This window comes from Dama dama, chromosome 20 (genome assembly GCF_033118175.1).
Source record: "Dama dama isolate Ldn47 chromosome 20, ASM3311817v1, whole genome shotgun sequence".
Lineage (NCBI taxonomy): Eukaryota > Metazoa > Chordata > Mammalia > Artiodactyla > Cervidae > Dama > Dama dama.
This window is the reverse complement of record NC_083700.1, coordinates 107,159,467-107,177,300: the sequence shown is the minus strand read 5'-3', so window position 1 is coordinate 107,177,300 and position 17,834 is coordinate 107,159,467. Positions and strand designations below refer to the sequence as shown.

The 17,834-nt window shown below is 36.1% G+C and overlaps 1 protein-coding gene across 8 annotated transcripts in view; it reads left to right on the top strand.

Moving 5' to 3' along the window:
• Positions 1 to 11,142, top strand: part of ZMYM1 (zinc finger MYM-type containing 1) — a 30,025-nt gene extending 18,883 nt beyond the window's left edge. For 7 of the 8 annotated variants that reach the window (XM_061122439.1, XM_061122435.1, XM_061122434.1 and 4 more), the window contains 6 exons: positions 3,649 to 3,823; positions 3,912 to 4,124; positions 6,065 to 6,218; positions 7,161 to 7,286; positions 7,459 to 7,496; positions 8,173 to 11,142. In XM_061122439.1, the coding sequence (XP_060978422.1) occupies positions 3,649 to 3,823; positions 3,912 to 4,124; positions 6,065 to 6,218; positions 7,161 to 7,286; positions 7,459 to 7,496; positions 8,173 to 10,455 (2,989 nt within the window). In that variant the 3' untranslated portion in view covers positions 10,456 to 11,142. The remainder of the gene's footprint in view (positions 1 to 3,648; positions 3,824 to 3,911; positions 4,125 to 6,064; positions 6,219 to 7,160; positions 7,287 to 7,458; positions 7,497 to 8,172) is intronic. The other variant, XM_061122442.1, reaches the window with a different exon arrangement.
• Positions 11,143 to 17,834: the final 6,692 nt, after the last annotated feature.

The window sequence follows — 17,834 nt, the reverse complement described above, 5'->3', positions numbered from 1 at the left end:
TGGGGGGCAGGAGCAGTGAGCCCCAGCTCTCAACCAGTCACATGATCACAAGGATAAACAACTCATAAACTTAAAATCATTACGTACCGTTACCAACTTTCTTTCACGTTTGGTACCATATTCATTAAGTTATATGATATATTCATCACTTTATAATAAGACTTTTTGTAGGATGATTTTACCCATCTGTAGGTTGTTATGGTAAGTGTTCTAAACAAATTTAAAGTAGACTAAGCTAAGCTTTGATTTTCTATAGGTTAGATGTACATTTTCTTTTTTTTTTTTTAGATGTACATTTTCAACTTATGATATCTTCAGTTTAAAATGGGTTTATCTGGACATAACCCCGTCATAAGTCAAGGAAGATTTATACACTAAAAATGTGTTAATATTGGGGTATTAAGTAGTGTTGATTTCAGGAGTATTTCATCTGGAAAACTATTATCTTGAAAGATTGATATTCTGAAGGATCTAGGTAGCCAGATATTTTGGTTTTTCCTGTAGTAGCAGTTCTCAGATTTTTTGGTTTCTGGATCCCTTTACACTCAACCGTTTTTGAAGATCCAAAGATCTTTATTTTATGTAGATTACATCTAGCTATACATATATTGTGTTAGAATTTTAACTGAGGAATTTTTAACTATTTATTAACTCAATAAATAGTGCATGTTGACATAAGTATTTTTTTATGAAAACAGCCTTTTAAAAAATTTAGTGAGCATTGTTTTATTAGTATGGCAAACTGCTTTACTGTTTGGCTGGGTTTAAATATCTGCTTCTGCATTCAGTTTGTTACAGAATGTTGTTTTGGTTGAAGTCTAAAGAAAATCTGACCTTAAAAATAAATATTTGGAAAAGGGAGTAGTGTTTTAATAGCTTTTGAGATAGTTGTAAATGTTTTTTGATACTACTTGAATTGTGGTAGTTTCTTTTTTTTTTTTTTTTTTAAGTTTTCCTATTGTATTTCTTTTTTTTTTTTAATTTATTTATTTTTTCAGTGGGTTTTGTCATACATTGACATGAATCAGCAATAGATTTACACGTATTCCCCATCCCGATCCCCCCTCCCACCTCCCTCTCCACCCGATTCCTCTGGGTCTTCCCAGTGCACCAGGCTAGAGCACTTGTCTCATGCATCCCACCTGGGCTGGTGACCTGTTTCACTATAGATAATATACATGCTGTTCTTTCGAAACATCCCACCCTCACCTTCTCCCACAGAGTTCAAAAGTCTGTTCTGTACATCTGTGTCTCTTTTTCTGTTTTGCATATAGGGTTGTTGTTACCATCTTTCTAAATTCCATATATATGTGTTAGTATGCTGTAATGTTCTTTATCTTTCTGGCTTACTACACACTCTGTATAATGGGCTCCAGTTTCATCCATCTCATTAGGACTGGTTCAAATGAATTCTTTTTAACGGCTGAGTAATATTCCATGGTGTATATGTACCACAGGTTCCTTATCCATTCATCTGCTGATGGGCATCTAGGTTGCTTCCATGTCCTGGCTATTATAAACAGTGCTGCGATGAACATTGGGGTGCACGTGTCTCTTTCAGATCTGGTTTCCTCAGTGTGTATGCCCAGAAGTGGGATTGCTGGGTCATATGGCAGTTCTATTTCCAGTTTTTTAAGAAATCTCCACACTGTTTTCCATAGCGGCTGTACTAGTTTGCATTCCCACCAATAGTGTAAAAGGGTTCCCTTTTCTCCACACCCTCTCCAGCATTTATTGCTTGTAGACTTTTGGATAGCAGCCATCCTGACTGGCGTGTAATGGTACCTCATTGTGGTTTTGATTTGCATTTCTCTGATAATGAGTGATGTTGAGCATCTTTTCATGTGTTTGTTAGCCATCTGTATGTCTTCTTTGGAGAAATGTCTGTTTAGTTCTTTGGCCCATTTTTTGATTGGGTCATTTATTTTTCTGGAATTGAGCTTCAAGAGTTGCTTGTATATTTTTGAGATTAATCCTTTGTCTGTTTCTTCATTTGCTATTATTTTCTCCCAATCTGAGGGCTGTCTTTTCACCTTACTTATAGTTTCCTTTGTTGTGCAAAAGCTTTTAAGTTTCATTAGGTCCCATTTGTTTAGTTTTGCTTTTATTTCCAATATTCTGGGAGGTGGGTCATAGAGGATCTTGCTGTGATTTATGTCGGAGAGTGTTTTGCCTATGTTCTCCTCTAGGAGTTTTATAGTTTCTGGTCTTACATTTAGATCTTTAATCCATTTTGAGTTTATTTTTGTGTATGGTATTAGAAAGTGTTCTAGTTTCATTCTTTTACAAGTGGTTGACCAGCTTTCCCAGCACCACTTGTTAAAGAGGTTGTCTTTTTTCCATTGTATATCCTTGCCTCCTTTGTCAAAGATAAGGTGTCCATAAGTTCGTGGATTTAACTCTGGGCTTTCTATTCTGTTCCATTGATCTATATTTCTGTCTTTGTGCCAGTACCATACTGTCTTGATGACTGTGGCTTTGTAGTAGAGTCTGAAGTCAGGCAGGTTGATTCCTCCAGTTCCATTCTTCTTTCTCAAGATTACTTTGGCTATTCAAGGTTTTTTGTATTTCCATTCAAATTGTGAAATTATTTGTTCTAGTTCTGTGAAAAATACCGTTGGTAGCTTGATAGGGATTGCATTGAATCTATAGATTGCTTTGGGTAGAATAGCCATTTTGACAATATTGATTCTTCCAATCCATGAGCATGGTATGTTTCTCCATCTGTTTGTGTCCTCTTTGATTTCTTTCATCAGTGTTTTATAGTTTTCTATGTATAGGTCTTTTGTTTCTTTAGGTAGATATATTCCTAAGTATTTTATTCTTTTTGTTGCAATGGTGAATGGTATTGTTTCCTTAATTTCTCTTTCTGTTTTTTCATTGTTAGTATATGGGAATGCAAGGGATTTTTGTGTGTTAATTTTATATCCTGCAACTTTACTATATTCATTGATTAGCTCTAGTAATTTTCTGGAAGAGTCTTTAGGGTTTTCTATGTAGAGGATCATGTCATCTGCAAACAGCGAGAGTTTCACTTCTTCTTTTCCTATCTGGATTCCTTTTACTTCGTTTTCTGCTCTGATTGCTGTGGCCAAAACTTCCAACACTATGTTGAATTGTGGTAGTTTCTTAAATGTTAGTTGTAATGTGGAATCTGAAACCATGTCAGTGAATTTTTTGTACTGTCACCTGAAAATTTAGTGGTCTGTTTGTACTTATAATGGTTCTTTTACCTGCAAATGATTTTTGCTGCATACTATCATCATTTGGAAAATACTGATTCCCTGAGGTATACAGACTTCCAAATGTTGTCATTTCATTCTACAGTATTTTAAAAATCAGATTTGGTTTTGTTTGCTTTTGTTTTTTTGTAATTTATTTAGTTCTTACTCCTTTTTTTAATTCTATTTTGGCTTTTTTTTTTTTTTTTTGGCCTTTCCCTGTGGCATGTGGGATCTTATTAGTTTCCCAACCAGGGATCAAACCAAATTCAGATTTTCTTATTTCAAGGATTATGTTTCTACTATTTCATAGTTCTTCAGGTATATGAAACAAGGGGAGAGAGTTATTTAAGGGAGTGATTTAGGTTATGAAGAGAAAAAATAATTATGGTAAAGCTTAATGGTGCCCTTGTTGTTTATTTTTTAGAGACATTTTAAATCTAAAGGATGTGATCAGTATACAGCTGGAAGATACTACCGCTAGCAAAACTTTTTGCAGTCAGTCTTGTCTTTCATCATATGAAGAAAAAAGAAAGCCAGTTGTTAGCATGTGTACTAATAGTGTTTCAGACAAGTGCAGCATGTGTCAGAAGACTACTGCTGTAAGTTACAATATTTCTTAACCTTTAGGGATTCTGAATATTCTGCTTAAATATCAGAGTTTTTACTGGATGTTTTTTTTAATCCTAGATTCAGTATGAAGTAAAATACCAGAGCGTGAAACATAGTCTTTGCTGTAATGCCTGTTTTTCAAAATTTCACTCTGCTAACAACCTCATCATGAACTGTTGTGAGAATTGTGGAGTTTACTGTTCCACCAGCTCTAGTATGTTTCATATGCTTCAAATGGAAGGACAGTCTCAATACTTTAATAGTTCAAAGAGTATTACAGCACATAAGCAGGTATGAATAAAGATCACTTCATTTTGAATTTGTTGCATAAGACTCTAGTGAAAAATGGACAGTTGACTTCTGTCAGTTGGTTTGTGAATGTTTCCACCTTAGGAGAATGTGGGGGTATAGATGTTAGTACCATTGGAATTATTTTTAGTTGGTAAGATAATGAAAGAGGTGAAAGAACAGGTCTTTCTTACACAATTCATTATAAAAGACACATGGAGATTTTCCTAGAGAATCTCAGGGGGATCTCCTTACCTTGAAGAAAAGGCAAGCGGAAGGAAGCTTATTTATAAACTAGATAGCAACAATAACAGTAGTCTATTGGTCAGTAAGACTCAACCACAGAAATGTGTTTTATTTTTAATTCCATATATTTAATTCTTACACCTCATAAGCAAGGCTGAAAGATGAATCAAGAATGTCACATGCTTTTTCTGAATCAGGAATCCTAGGAGGCAGTAAACCAATGAGAAATAATCCTCTATTTCTGATAGAGGATGTGTGGCCTTGGATGTGTGGCTCTGAGAGCAGAGAAGCTGGCCCTGCTCTGCTGGATTGAGATAACACAATTAGTGTTCTGAGTCCCTTTCATGAGGTGGACTATCACACGTCTTGCGCGTTCAGATACTGTTTTGAAATACAACTTTATGCCTATAAATTCTCCCTTAAAAACAAGCAATTGAAAATATGAGTCTCAACAAGCCACAATTCAAATAGGTCATTTGGGAGCCACAGCTTTTCTGTGGCAGAATTCCCACACCATGAGAGTATCCTACCTTGGGACCACAAATGGGAGAACAAAGAGCATAGAACCCTTTCTCTGAAAGCAGTTAATGCCATTCCTTCTTTTCTTTTTTTACCCCTCACAGTCAGTAAATAGACTTCCCATTTTAAGAGCCTATATTTGAGTACTCAGTTATTTAGCCTGTGTAATAGGGCATGACTGATTTGGCTAGATGAGTTAAAAGGCACATCTAACACAATGCCATGCTACATTTAAGGTACTGTATTTTTGTTTGTTTGTTTGTTTTTGGTATGATTTTGATAATGGAGAAAATGCGTATAGTTAGTGAACTGTAGTCAAGAATTAGGTTAAGTCTTGACTTTCCCACATGAGTAATGTTAATTATATCACTATTTGTTGGTTAATATTAAATATTGGTGAGTTGTTAATTTCTCAAAATATGAAAATTCATACCGGTAAGGGACAAAAATAGTAATTTTCAAAATTATACTTTTTTGTTACATTGTTCCTTTGCCAACATTCTTTCACAGAAAATCTGTATTATTTGTATTTGTCTTTGCATCTTGTACCCCTAAGACTGTTTCATCATTGTTAGTGTTACCTAACCATTTCACCAGAAAGAGTAGGTGGTGAACCTCTCAGTTTCTATTCTTTTCCTTGGCACACTTAACTGCTTACAGAATGCACTATGTTCTGTGCCTCTCGCTGCTTGTATGTAGCTTTCTTAGAATGTGTTTGCAATTTTTACCATGAAGTTAGGCTAGAAAACTGATTGCCACAGCATTTTGTAATGTGTATTAGGCGCTTTTTTCTGACTCCTCCTTAGCACCAGTGGAAGGCTTTCCTTGGTTGATGCCCAGCTTGGCATTGGGGAAGGATCTGTAATTATAAGACTTGTGTTCATGTATGAAGTTGGTTTTGATTTCCTGGGATGAAGAACATCTTTTATGACCACTTCATTGCTTGCATATGTGCTGTTATTGCTATTAATATACCTAACAAATAATACAAATAGTTATCTAATAGATTAATCAGTTTCCTTTCATTTTAGTCATTACAACCTATAAGGGCCTTTTTTCTGGTTTTTAAGAAAGTGCAAAAATGTGACTTCATTGTTATTATAATATTTCAATTAAGCAGTGGTAGTGGGTATATGTCATAGAGCAGGAATCTGAACTTTATTTTACTCTCTTAACAGAAACCAGCCAAAACACTCCCATCTGTTCTTTGTGAATCATTGAAGCCCTCAGATGAAATGATTGAGACTACCAATGACTTGGGGAAGACAGAGCTTTTCTGCTCTATTAATTGTTTCTCTGCTTACAGTAAAGCTAAGATGGAATCTTCTACAGGTATTATTTGCTTAGCAGTTATCAGAGATTTAGTAACTGTTGAACAATATTACTGCTTTCCCTTAATTTATAACTTTGATTCATTGCCAAATTAAGCTGACTTAAAACAGGTAGTGACTGGAGTTGAGGCCTGGGAGGGTGAGGAGGAAGCAGGGGGACAAAAAGTCAAAACAATCTAAAACTTGTTTCAAAGAAAGGTTTTCCAATGTTTTTGCATGATAGGAAGACCACTTCATCACAAGATTTAATATTGTAAAGATTCTTGTATTAGAATACAGAATCTTCTACTTAGCCCTGCTTTATAAAAACAAGGCTCTAAGTTAACATTTTTCACATGAAGCAGAGCTACTTGAAAATACTGTGATGTTCACTAATAGAAAGGGGTAGATAATCCAGAACCAACTATGTATTCCACCAAAGAACCTCATGTAGGACCAACAGTGTTAATTTCATAGACAGTGGAATGAGCGATTCCCCTGGAGCTTATGCGTCATGCAGATGGACTTACTATAGCAATCTCTGCAATGCTTAGACACCAACGTCGCTCCTTCATATTGAAGTTGATGAATCCTGGAATGGTTATAAATGATACCTGTTAGGAGATCCTACAGGAATCTCTTTTGTGTTCTTCATGGGTAATTTCACAGTAGAGATTTGCTTGAAACTTCAAGCAAATAATACGAGAGGACTAAGAAACTGTGCAAACGTAAAAGATATGAAAAATTGTAAATTATCAGTTTAATGTTGGTATTAACGTTATCCTAAAGAACCTGGCTATCCTAATAAGCCCTAATAAAAAGTACTCCAATACTCGGCAATACTTAAAGGTATTAGATATTTATGTTATTCATTGAGATACTTGTTATTAAACAGTGCTTTCTGATTGGTAGATTCCACCTGGTTTATAAGAAATCTTTTCATTTTTATCAATAAATGTTTCAGTGGTACGTGATGCTTCAACGAATCTCCCTTCTCCAAAGAAAGACGCAACTCCAGTTATAAGCAATATAGTGTCATTGGCAGATACTCACGATGCCCTGCCCATTGTGAACTCTGATGTATTACAAGGTAAAAATTGATGTGAAGATATTTGACATATACACTGTTTTGCCATACTTGATTATAGAATCTGTCTTTATCCTAAGTTTCCTTTCAGTTGTCTAATATGAAATGAATAATTATAGTTAGTGATACTATTTTATAGATTACAGTATAAGATCTTGAATTTATGCTTTAACAGGTACAGTTTCTTCAGTAACAGCAAATGTCGTTGAGGATGTGAGTTTTATTTTTAATTGTTTTTGCTACTGCCTTTTTTTTTTTTTTAATTATTTTTGGCTATGCTGGGTCTTTGTTGTTGCATGGGCTTTTCTCTAGTTGCCATGAGTGGGGGCTACTCTCTAGTTGCAGTGCATGGGCTTCTCATTGTGTTGACTTCTCTTGTTGAGCACAGGCTCTAGGCACCTGTGGTTCAGTAGTTGTGGTTCCCAGGCCCTAGAGCGCTGGCTCAGTAGTTGTGGCACACAGGCTTAGTTGCTCTGAGACTTGTGGGATCTTCCTGGACCAGGGATTGAACCCATGTCTCCTACATTGGCAAGCAGATTCTTTACCACTGAGCTACCTGGGAAGCCTGCTAACTGCCTTCTTTTTTAAGCTTTCCTTTTTTAAACGTATTATATGTGTATTTGAACATATTCATTCCTGTTTTGATCCTGGAGCTCAAAAATATAGAGCAATAAACACCTTTTGGTATTCACATTCAGGTTCCCACATCTCAAGTCTGACCTGAAATTATTAATAAGAATTCCGAGTTATAATAATGGTTAATGTTTCCCTCTAGTGGAGTTCATATTGTAACTTACCCATTGATTTTGTGTTACTAGAATGGATATGTTTGTTATTTTAATTGACTGTTTGAAAACTGTTTAAACAAATGTTGTCTTTTTCTCCCAAGATTTCGCCCACTGAATCAAGTAATATTGTGCAACAGCCTAGCCTTTCACCACCATCATCTGTAGTCAGTCAGCGTACGGTTGCCTTAGATACAGAAGAACAAAAAGATCATATGTTAAACCAAGATGCTCCAAACAATATGAAATCCATGAAAAAAAGTGACAGACTACGTCACCCAAAATTTACATCCAAAATACGTAAAGTTAAAGGTAAATCACGAAGTATTAAAAAATCTTGGTGTTCAAATTTTCAACGATTAGAAAACAGTATTAAAAAGGATGTAATATTCTGTTATTCATGCCAGTTGTTCTGCCAGAAAAAATTTAACTATGGTAGAGAGTCACTTACAGTGCAAGGAATTTCCAGTTGGAAAAAAACTCTGGAAAAATTCAGAAAGCATGAAAAAAGTGAAATGCATTTAAAGTCATTGCAGTTTTGGAGAGAATACCAATTTTGTGATGAAGCTGTTAATGACAGTTTATCTAATCATTCAAAAGAGATTGAAGGAAATAAAATGTACCTAAAGCTTATAATTGAAAATATTTTATTTCTTGGAAAACAATGTTTATTCTTAAGAGGAAATGACCAGTCTATTTCATCTGTGAATAAAGGCAATTTTTTAGAATTGTTAGAAATCCGAGCAAAAGATAAAGGAGAAGAAATATTTCGACTTATGAATTCACAAGTTGACTTCTATAATAGTACACAAATTCAAAATGATATTATTGAAATAATAAAGACTGAAATATTGCAAGATATTGTAAATGAGATCAATGTCTCCTCAGCTTTTTCAGTAATATGTGATGAGACAACTGATAGTGCCACTAAAGGACAGCTCTCAGTTTGTGTAAGATACCCACAGAAAACATCAAAGGCTGTATTAATTAAAGAAAGATTTTTGGGTTTTATAGATGTTGAAGAGATAACTGGGACCAACTTACACAGGAGTATCAAAGCTTACCTGCAGCAAATTGGAGTTGATTTGAATAAAATACGAGGCCAGGCCTATGATAGCACCAGTAATTGGAGGGGAAAATTTAATAAAATTGCAGCAGAATTTAAGAAGGAAGAGCCAAGAGCTTTATACCTGCATTGTTACACACATTGTTTGGATTTAGCAGTGATTAGGTTTTGTAAAGAAGTAAAAGAGCTCCGAAGTGCTCTAAATACTCTCAGTTCTTTGTTCAGCACTATTCATGGGGAAATGTCGGTAAATTTTCAAAACATTTATAACCTAAGTCAAAACAAAACATGCAAGAAACACACATCACAACCATGTTGGACAGCCCATGATAATACATTACTGTCTGTGATTGAGGGTCTTCCAGAAATCATTGAAACGCTGGAAGTTCTATCAAACCATTCTTCAAACACAAGTTTAGTTGATGAATTGAGTGATTTGTTGGCGTTGGTTTCCAAATTTGAATTTATCTTTTGTTTGAAATTTCTTTATCGAATACTAAGTGTTATAGGAATTCTTTCCAAAGAGTTTCAAAGTGAAACAATAGACATTTTTTCTTTGTCTTCAAAAATAGAAGCAATTTTGGAGTGTTTATCATCTGAAAGAAATGATACTTATTTCAAAACTATCTGGGATGGAGCAGAGGAAATATGTCAAAAAATAACCTGTAAAGGTTTTGAAGTTGAAAGACCTTCATTTCAGAAAAGAAGAAAAATTCAGAAAACTATAGATCCTGGCAATTCAGACAGTATGTTTTTTCCTACCTCAACAGAAGAACAATACAAAGTTAATATTTATTACCAAGGCTTGGATACTGTATTGCAAAATTTAAAATTGTGTTTTTTAGAGTTTGATTATTATAAAATGAAGCAAATTTCAGAACTGTTACTTAAATGGAATGAACCCTTAAATGAAGCAACAGCCAAAGATGTCCAAGAATTTTATAAATTTGACGCAGACATCATCCCAGAACTTAGATTTTATCGGCACTATGCAAAGCTCAACTTTGTCCTGGAATATGATTTTATCAACTTCAGCAATCTTGGCCATTTATTTATTCAGCATGGTCTTCACAATAATATTCCTTGCATATCAAAGCTATTATATATTGCTTTGTCTTGGCCAGTCACTTCAACAAGTGTTGAAAACTCATTTTCTACACTGTCTCGTCTTAAAACATATTTATGTCGTACCAGGGGACAAGAAAAGCTTAGTGGCTTAGCCCTAATGGCTGTTGAACAGGAATTGGTAGATAAACTGATGGAACCTGAAAGGCTCAGTGGAATTGTGGAAAAGTTTATCCTTCAGGTGAAAGAAATATAGTACTTGCTAACTTGAATTCACCTGAAAGAATTTTGATTTCTGTTGTATATTACAGTTTTTATTTCATATGTGTGTCTTTTTAAGAAAAAAGGTTTTTCATCAGAACATGTAGCATTTACTTGGTTCAAAATTCATGACATAGAATGATACATAGTGAAAAGGCTCCATCCCTTTTTAAATACTCATTTCCCCCTCCCACAAGTATTCTCTGTTTCTTAAATATCATTCTGGAGATATTTAGTTGTAAATGTACTGTGCAGTACACGCTGTTCTTCAGCTTGCCTTTTTCATTTAACATGACATTTTTCTCATGTTCTATATATCAGTACATAGAGTTTTTGAGTCTTTTTTTAATAACCACATAAGATTTAATTGTATGGATGTACCATAATATATTGGAGCAGTCCCTACTGATAAACATTTTCTTTCCAGTCTATTTAAATTGCAGATAATGCTGCATTTAATAACCTTGTACATAGGTCCCGTTGCACATTAGTGAGTTGCTATAAAATAAAATTTTAAACTGGAATTACTAGGTCAGAAGATTTGCAAATTTTTATTTTTCATAGATATTGGCAAAGTGCTTTCTATAAGGATTGTATAATCTTATAGTCCCACCAACAATGTGAGAGTGCCTGTTTCCTTGAATCTTTATTAAGTATTAATAAACATTTTGATTATTGCAAAGTGTTATTTGAACAATGATATGTTGACCACCTGTTACAAAGAACTGACTCATTGGTAAAGACCCTGATACTGGCAAAGACTGAAGGCAGGAGTAGAAGGGGACGACAGAGAATGAGGTGGTTGGATGGCATCACCGACTTGATGGACATGAGTTTGAGTAAACTCTGCAAGTTGGTGATGAACAGGGAAGCCTGGTGTGCTGCGGTCCATGGGGTCACAAAGAATCAGACACAACTGAACTGACTGATACTAATCTCTGTGGAGATGAAATCTCAGTGGAGTTTTTTGTTTTCACTTAAAAGAGTTTTATAGTTTCTGGTCTCACATTTATGTCTTTAATCCATTTTGAATTTATCTTTGTGTATGGTGTTAGGAAGTGTTCTAATTTCATTCTTTTACACATAGCTGTTCAGTTTTCCCAAGCCATTTATTGAAGAGGCTGTCTTTGCCCCATTGTATATTCTTGCCTTCTTTGTCAAAAATAAGGTACCCATAGGTGCATGGGTTTATTTCTGGACTTTCTATCATGTTCCATTGGTCTGTATTTCTGTTTTTGTGCCAGTACCATACTATCTTGATGACTGTAGCTTTTTAGTGTAATCTGAAGTCAGGAAGGTTGATTCCTCCAGCTCCACTCTTCTTTCTCAAGACTGCTTCAGCTATTCAAGGTCTTTTGTGTTTCCATATGAATTATGAAATTTTTTGTTCTAGTTCTGTGAAAAATGCTATTGGTAATTTGATAGGGATCACATGAATCTCATTTGAATTTCCATTTCTGTGAAATCTCACATTTAAACATTAAAACTAAATTTTGTTGTGGTTTTGGTTGACACATAGCTGGGTGACAGTAGGAATTCCTAATCTGCTTTATGAGAATGTGACTATTTTTTGAAATAATTCTGATGGAACTCTTTTTCTGTCTTCACACTTGGTGTGCATCATTCCATGCATATATAATTTTATACTTAATACATAGCCTTGCTCCACCTGATTGTAAACTTTATATAAATCTTTAAGTTACATTCTACTTATCTTTCTGCAGTTTGCCTTTTTCACTTAGTGTTTGAGATTTATACATGGATTTCTAGTTGATACATTCTAACTGCTGAATTTGTTTTTGTTCAGTCGCTCAGTCCTCTCTGACTGTGCAATCCATGGACTGCAGCACACCAGGCTTCCGTATCCTTCACCATCTCCTAGAGTTTGCTCAAGCTCATGTCCACAGAATCAGTGATGCCATCAAACCAATGGATGATGCCAATCTCATCCTCTGTTGTCCCTTTCCCCATTCCATAATATGAATATACATGTTCATCCTTTATTTAAATAGGCATTTCACATAATCTGATTCTGTATTTTTATAATACTGCAGTGATCCTTTGTGTATGTGATATACACTTGTACATCCAGCAAATATTTTTTCAGCATGTATGATACACCAGACACTTTTCTAGCTGGCAGAGATCCAGCAGAGAATAAAATAAGGCCTTGACTCCAGTGAAGCTTAGCTTTCTCATGTGGAAATCAAAAATATTAGAAGAGGTTGCTTGGAGGTTGCTCCAATAGATAGATTATAATACAGAAAAGAATATTTGTATGCTGCATAGGATAAAAGATGAGGCTTTGAAAGAGCTGAGGCCACTTACGTTGTTCAGTTGCCAAGTCGTGTCCGAATCTTCAGTGAGTCAGCTGTTCACATCAGGTGGCCAAAGTGTTGGAGCTTCAGCATCAGTCCTACCAATGAGTATTCAGGGCTGATTTCCTTTAAGATTGGCTGGGTTTGATCTCCTTGCTGTCCAAGAGATTCTCAAGAGTCTTCTCCTGCACCACAGTTCTAAAGCATCAATTCTTGGCACTCTGCCTTCTTTGTGGTCCAGCTGTCTCTTAAGTGGCCACTTCAGGTTTTACCCAGCTGGCCTGAAGTTGGGAAGGTCTGTTCTGAGGTACTTTCTTTGAAGTGGACTTGATGGGTCAAGACTGTGCATTAGACTTCTAGTTGAACCATTTTTCTACTCCCAGATAATATCTACAGATAATATCTGTATCTGTTGTTCCACATCCTTGCCAACATTTAATATTGTCACTTTACTCCTATTTTTTTAATCCATTGATTTCTGCTTTAATAGAAGGGAGTTAATCTTTAGCATTCCATGCTTATTGCATACATTTTCATTTCTTTCTGTTTTGTATGAAAGTGCTTAACACTGTGACCTTTCCTCTGAAGTCACCTTTGCCTACCATGTGTTTGTCTCATTTTCATTATTTTCTAGCAGTTTGCATTTGTGATTTCAAGAGCTTGGGTGTTTTTTGCCAAATGTAGTCTAAAGTCAGTAATAAATTTAGAACTGAGAAAGAGGAAAATGAGAACTACAATAACTAAAATGGGATTCTTGGTAATTCCCTGGTGGTTCAGTAGTTAGCACTTTTGCTGCTGGGGGTCCAGGTTCAATCCCTGGTTGGGGAACTAAAATCCCATAGTCTGTGCAGTGCAGCCAAGGAAAAAAAGCCACTTTCTTTGTTGAATGTTTACTATTTAACCTTAGTACCTTTCTCAGTGCTTGTTATTTCACTTCTCACAACCAATTATTTTATGGAAGAAATTAAGTCATAGAAGTTAATGATCACGTAATTAGTAAATGTTGGATGAATCTAGGATTTGTACCCAGAGAATGTGACTCCAAAGCTCATGCTTCTAATCACTATGTTCTACTACCTTTTATACAAACCATTATCACAGATGTTCTAAATAAAAAGTTCACTACCAGGAGTACATTGAAGAATAGAAGATGACAGAAATAGCTGTGTACTCTTAATCTCCCAGATTCCTTCATAAAAGCAAAAATCTATGCGTGGCATCTGTAGCAAGTCTTGTTGATACGGTATCCCCACAATCCCAAAATAAAATCCCAAAATAAGTGACAGACTCAGAAGCAGCTGTAAAACCTGAGCAGCGCCAGCTATCTGTGGGGAAGGTCACAGACGAAAGCAGTGGGACATCCATGGCCTTGAGAAAGGGGATCTCCCGAAACATCGCCACAGGAGAGTGTGGCGGGCCAGTTTCAAAGCAGCCGCAGAAAGTGAAGGATCCTGCCGCTGCTAACATGCAGGTGTTTAAGAGGACTGCTAAACTCCAAACTTGTTTTGAAACTAATAAATGTAAGCTTTCTTCCAAAACAGCCTTTTCAAGGAGAAACTGCTGGCTGTAAACACCAGTTTGAGCAGGAATGGACAGTAGGGGCAAAGGAAAGAACAGAATGAAGTGGGGGAGAAACGAAGCAGCTGTCAGAACTAGGTCATCTATTTTAGTCACTTTGTGAAAATAATATATTTCATGAACCACAAGGATAGAAAAGTTATTCTGTCCCTTTTTATTTTATTTATTTATTTATTTTTATTCTATCCCTTTTTAAAAAGTATTTAAAACTGATCAATAGAATTGTGGAATGTGATAGAAAATTAGAAGAATATAAAACTAAATCCTTACAAAACAACCTACTGTTTCAAACCAAGGTTAGATGGTAAAATTGTAAAAGAACAGTGTAAACTAGAATTAGAAATGCTCAGGTGAGTGGATAAAAGGTGTAAAAATAAATGCAAAGAATTCAGGAAAGTATTAGAAGTTAAAAGGAATAAAAGTCAAAGTGAAAACTAGAAGGAACTCAAACGTGAATAAACAATTGATAATTCCTAAGAGAAATAGATGGAAATGGAAAAAAGGAAAATGTTTTAAATCAAGAAAAGTGATACGTCATTGAAAACCTGATATCCATTAAAAAAAGGAGTCTGCGAAGAAATCCAAAGCAATGGAAAAGAGCAAATACTAAAAACTTGGTGCAGGTTATTATGCTGTTGTCTATACAGCCACCCTTCTGTCCTCAGTCTTGTGGTGATGAAGCTGGAACCCTGCACGTTTCTGCTCTGCGTAAGTGCATGCTCAGTTATTTCAGTTGTATCCGACTCTGTGACCCCATTTCTGCTCTAGCTGTATTTATATTAGCCTCTGTCAATAGGGGGTCACTAGAGGGAGAAGGCGGGTCTGAAGGAAACAGGATTATGTTTCATCCTGTCTACTTTCTGTGGGCTTTATGTCTGCTTGTGATTCTTGTGAGCATTATTCCAGCCAGTGCTGTTAGATCCAGCACTTTTCTTCCCTAGCCTCAGCTGAATCAGGTTGCAGTTTTTATAACACTTGAAGAAGCACTTTTCATCATGCCTACTGTCAGAGATACAAGCGGCCGCTTTTCAGGGATCTTGGTCTTAGGTCCAAGCTCAGAGACCAGCACAAGCACCATCCCTCCTCAGTGCCTTAACTTTCAGCTCCACGAGGCTGTTCTAATTCCACTCCTTTCTTCGTTCTCTCATTTCAGGATATTAGCTGCTCTCTCCTTGGGTTTCCCTGATGGCTCAGTGGTAAAGAATCTGCCTGCCAAGCAGGGGACACAGATTCAGTCCCTGTGTTGGGAAAATCCCCTGGAGAAGAAAATGGCAACCCACTCCAGTATTCTTACCTGGAGAATTCCATAGACAGAGGAGCCTGGTGGGCTACAGTCCACGAGATTGCAAATTATATTCTGTTCAGATAACTAGTATGGTTTCTGTTCTGACTGAACTCTGATACACTGAATCAAGAGAACTTGCTTGAAATTAGAAATACTTTATATATTGGGAAGACACACTGTACACCTAGGAACATTGACCCAGAATGGTCAGTGCTGAGTCATGGCCTAAAAAAGAGAATGAAACAATTTTGAAAGGGTTTTTTAAAAGAAAAAGTCCTTGGGAGTCCAGGCCCTCAAAAAAAAGCAAGGGGGTAGGTCACTTATAGGGAAGATAAATCTGATCATTTTCATACTTTCTGATAGTGACACTATGTTAAAAGATAATGAAGTAACATGAACTTAGGATTTTTCTTTTTTTTTTTTTGGTCACACCACGTGAGATCTTCGTTTCCTGACCAGGGATCACGCACCGCTGCATTAGAAGCCCAGAATCTTAACCATGGGACAACCAGGGAAGTCCGCAAACAGGATTTTATATCCAACCAAATGGACTTTCAAGCATAGCAAGCCACAAACTATCATCAATAGTTAGAAAAATAATGTTCTAACTCATAGAACATTATTTCCATGAACCCTACATGAGGAATCTATTAGAATAAGGTTCAGATAACCAGATTAATAGGAGAGGCATTAACGTAAGAGGTGATAAAGCTTTGCAAGTATTAAATGAGTAAAATTAGAATATTACCTTAATGATTACCTATGCTAATACCAGTAATACAGTCAGACATTGTGTACTTCCTAATTGGTATTAGCACTAGTTAAGAAAGGCATCCTTCTCAGAGATCTGAACTTCCATTCCATAGGACTCTCGGGCTGCTGAGTATTAATTTCAGCTTTTTTATTCTCCCAGTCTTAGCAACTAGTTGCAGTTGCTGCTGCTGTGGTACCTCCTTGGTGCTCTTCAGCCTTCCTAGTCATATAGTTCAAATAACTCATATGGTTCCAGTCTCCTGACTGGATGTTGCCTGATATAACACTAGCTATGAATCTTGCCAAATAATTCAATCTGGAATCTTGTCAAAACCCGAGAGCTAGCTGGTGGTTTACTGGAAATGTAGGGGGTCAGAGGAACATACATCAATGGGATTAACCAGCAAAGTCCAAATCCTAGGAAACTGCACAGGATAAAGACTTCAGCAAAAACTGACAAGGAAAAAATGGCAGAGGATCCTCTAACAGAGCAGTGGGATTTGAAAAAGAATACATGTATGTGTATAACTGAAAAAAAAATTTGCATTACAGTCCTGAGGGTAATGTCACTGAATTGTACACTTTAAAATGAGGGGATTGAGGGACTTCCCTGGTGGCCCAGTGGTTTAAAAGGGGACACAATTAAATTCCTGGCCTGGGAAGACCCCCACATGCTGCGGGGCAACTGAATCCATGCACAACTACTGAGCCCGCACTCTAGAGCCCATGAGCCGCACCTGCTAAAACCCATGTCCCCAGAGCCCGTGCTCTGCAACAAGAGAGGCCAGCACACTTAAGAAGCCTGCACCCCACATATCTAGAGGAGCCCCCAAGCACTGCAACTAGAGGAAACCCAAGTGCAGCAACGAAGACCTAGTGTAGCCAAAGAGGAAATACTTTTTCAAAAGAGAATTTTATGATACATGAATTATATTTCGATAAAGCTGTTATTTTAAAAATAGAAGTAGGAGCCATATATCTTTGTGTAGACCATGTTTAGATCTTTAAGCAGCTGTAAAAAATGGATATTTATAATGACATTGTGGTTTGTGTAGACCATGTTTAGATCTTTAAGCAGCTGTAAAAAATGGATATTTATAATGACATTGCGGTTATGTGTTTTTTAAAAATTCACTTTTAGAGAAAAATACTTAAGCCGTTAGTCATGAAATTACCAACATGTAATCTGGGGCTTCAAAATAATCATAGAAGAGAGGGAGTATGAGAGGATCAAGATGAAAAATTTTCCATGATTTCATAGTTGTTAAGTCTAGGTGATGGGTACGTAGGGATTCATTGTATTGTTAACTCAGTTTTTACATGTGAAGTTTTCTATTGTAAGAATGTTACTAAATGATGAACTACTTCCCATTGGAATTCATGCCAGGAATGTAAAGGTGTTTTAATACTAGGAAATTTATGAAATGCAACAGAATAATA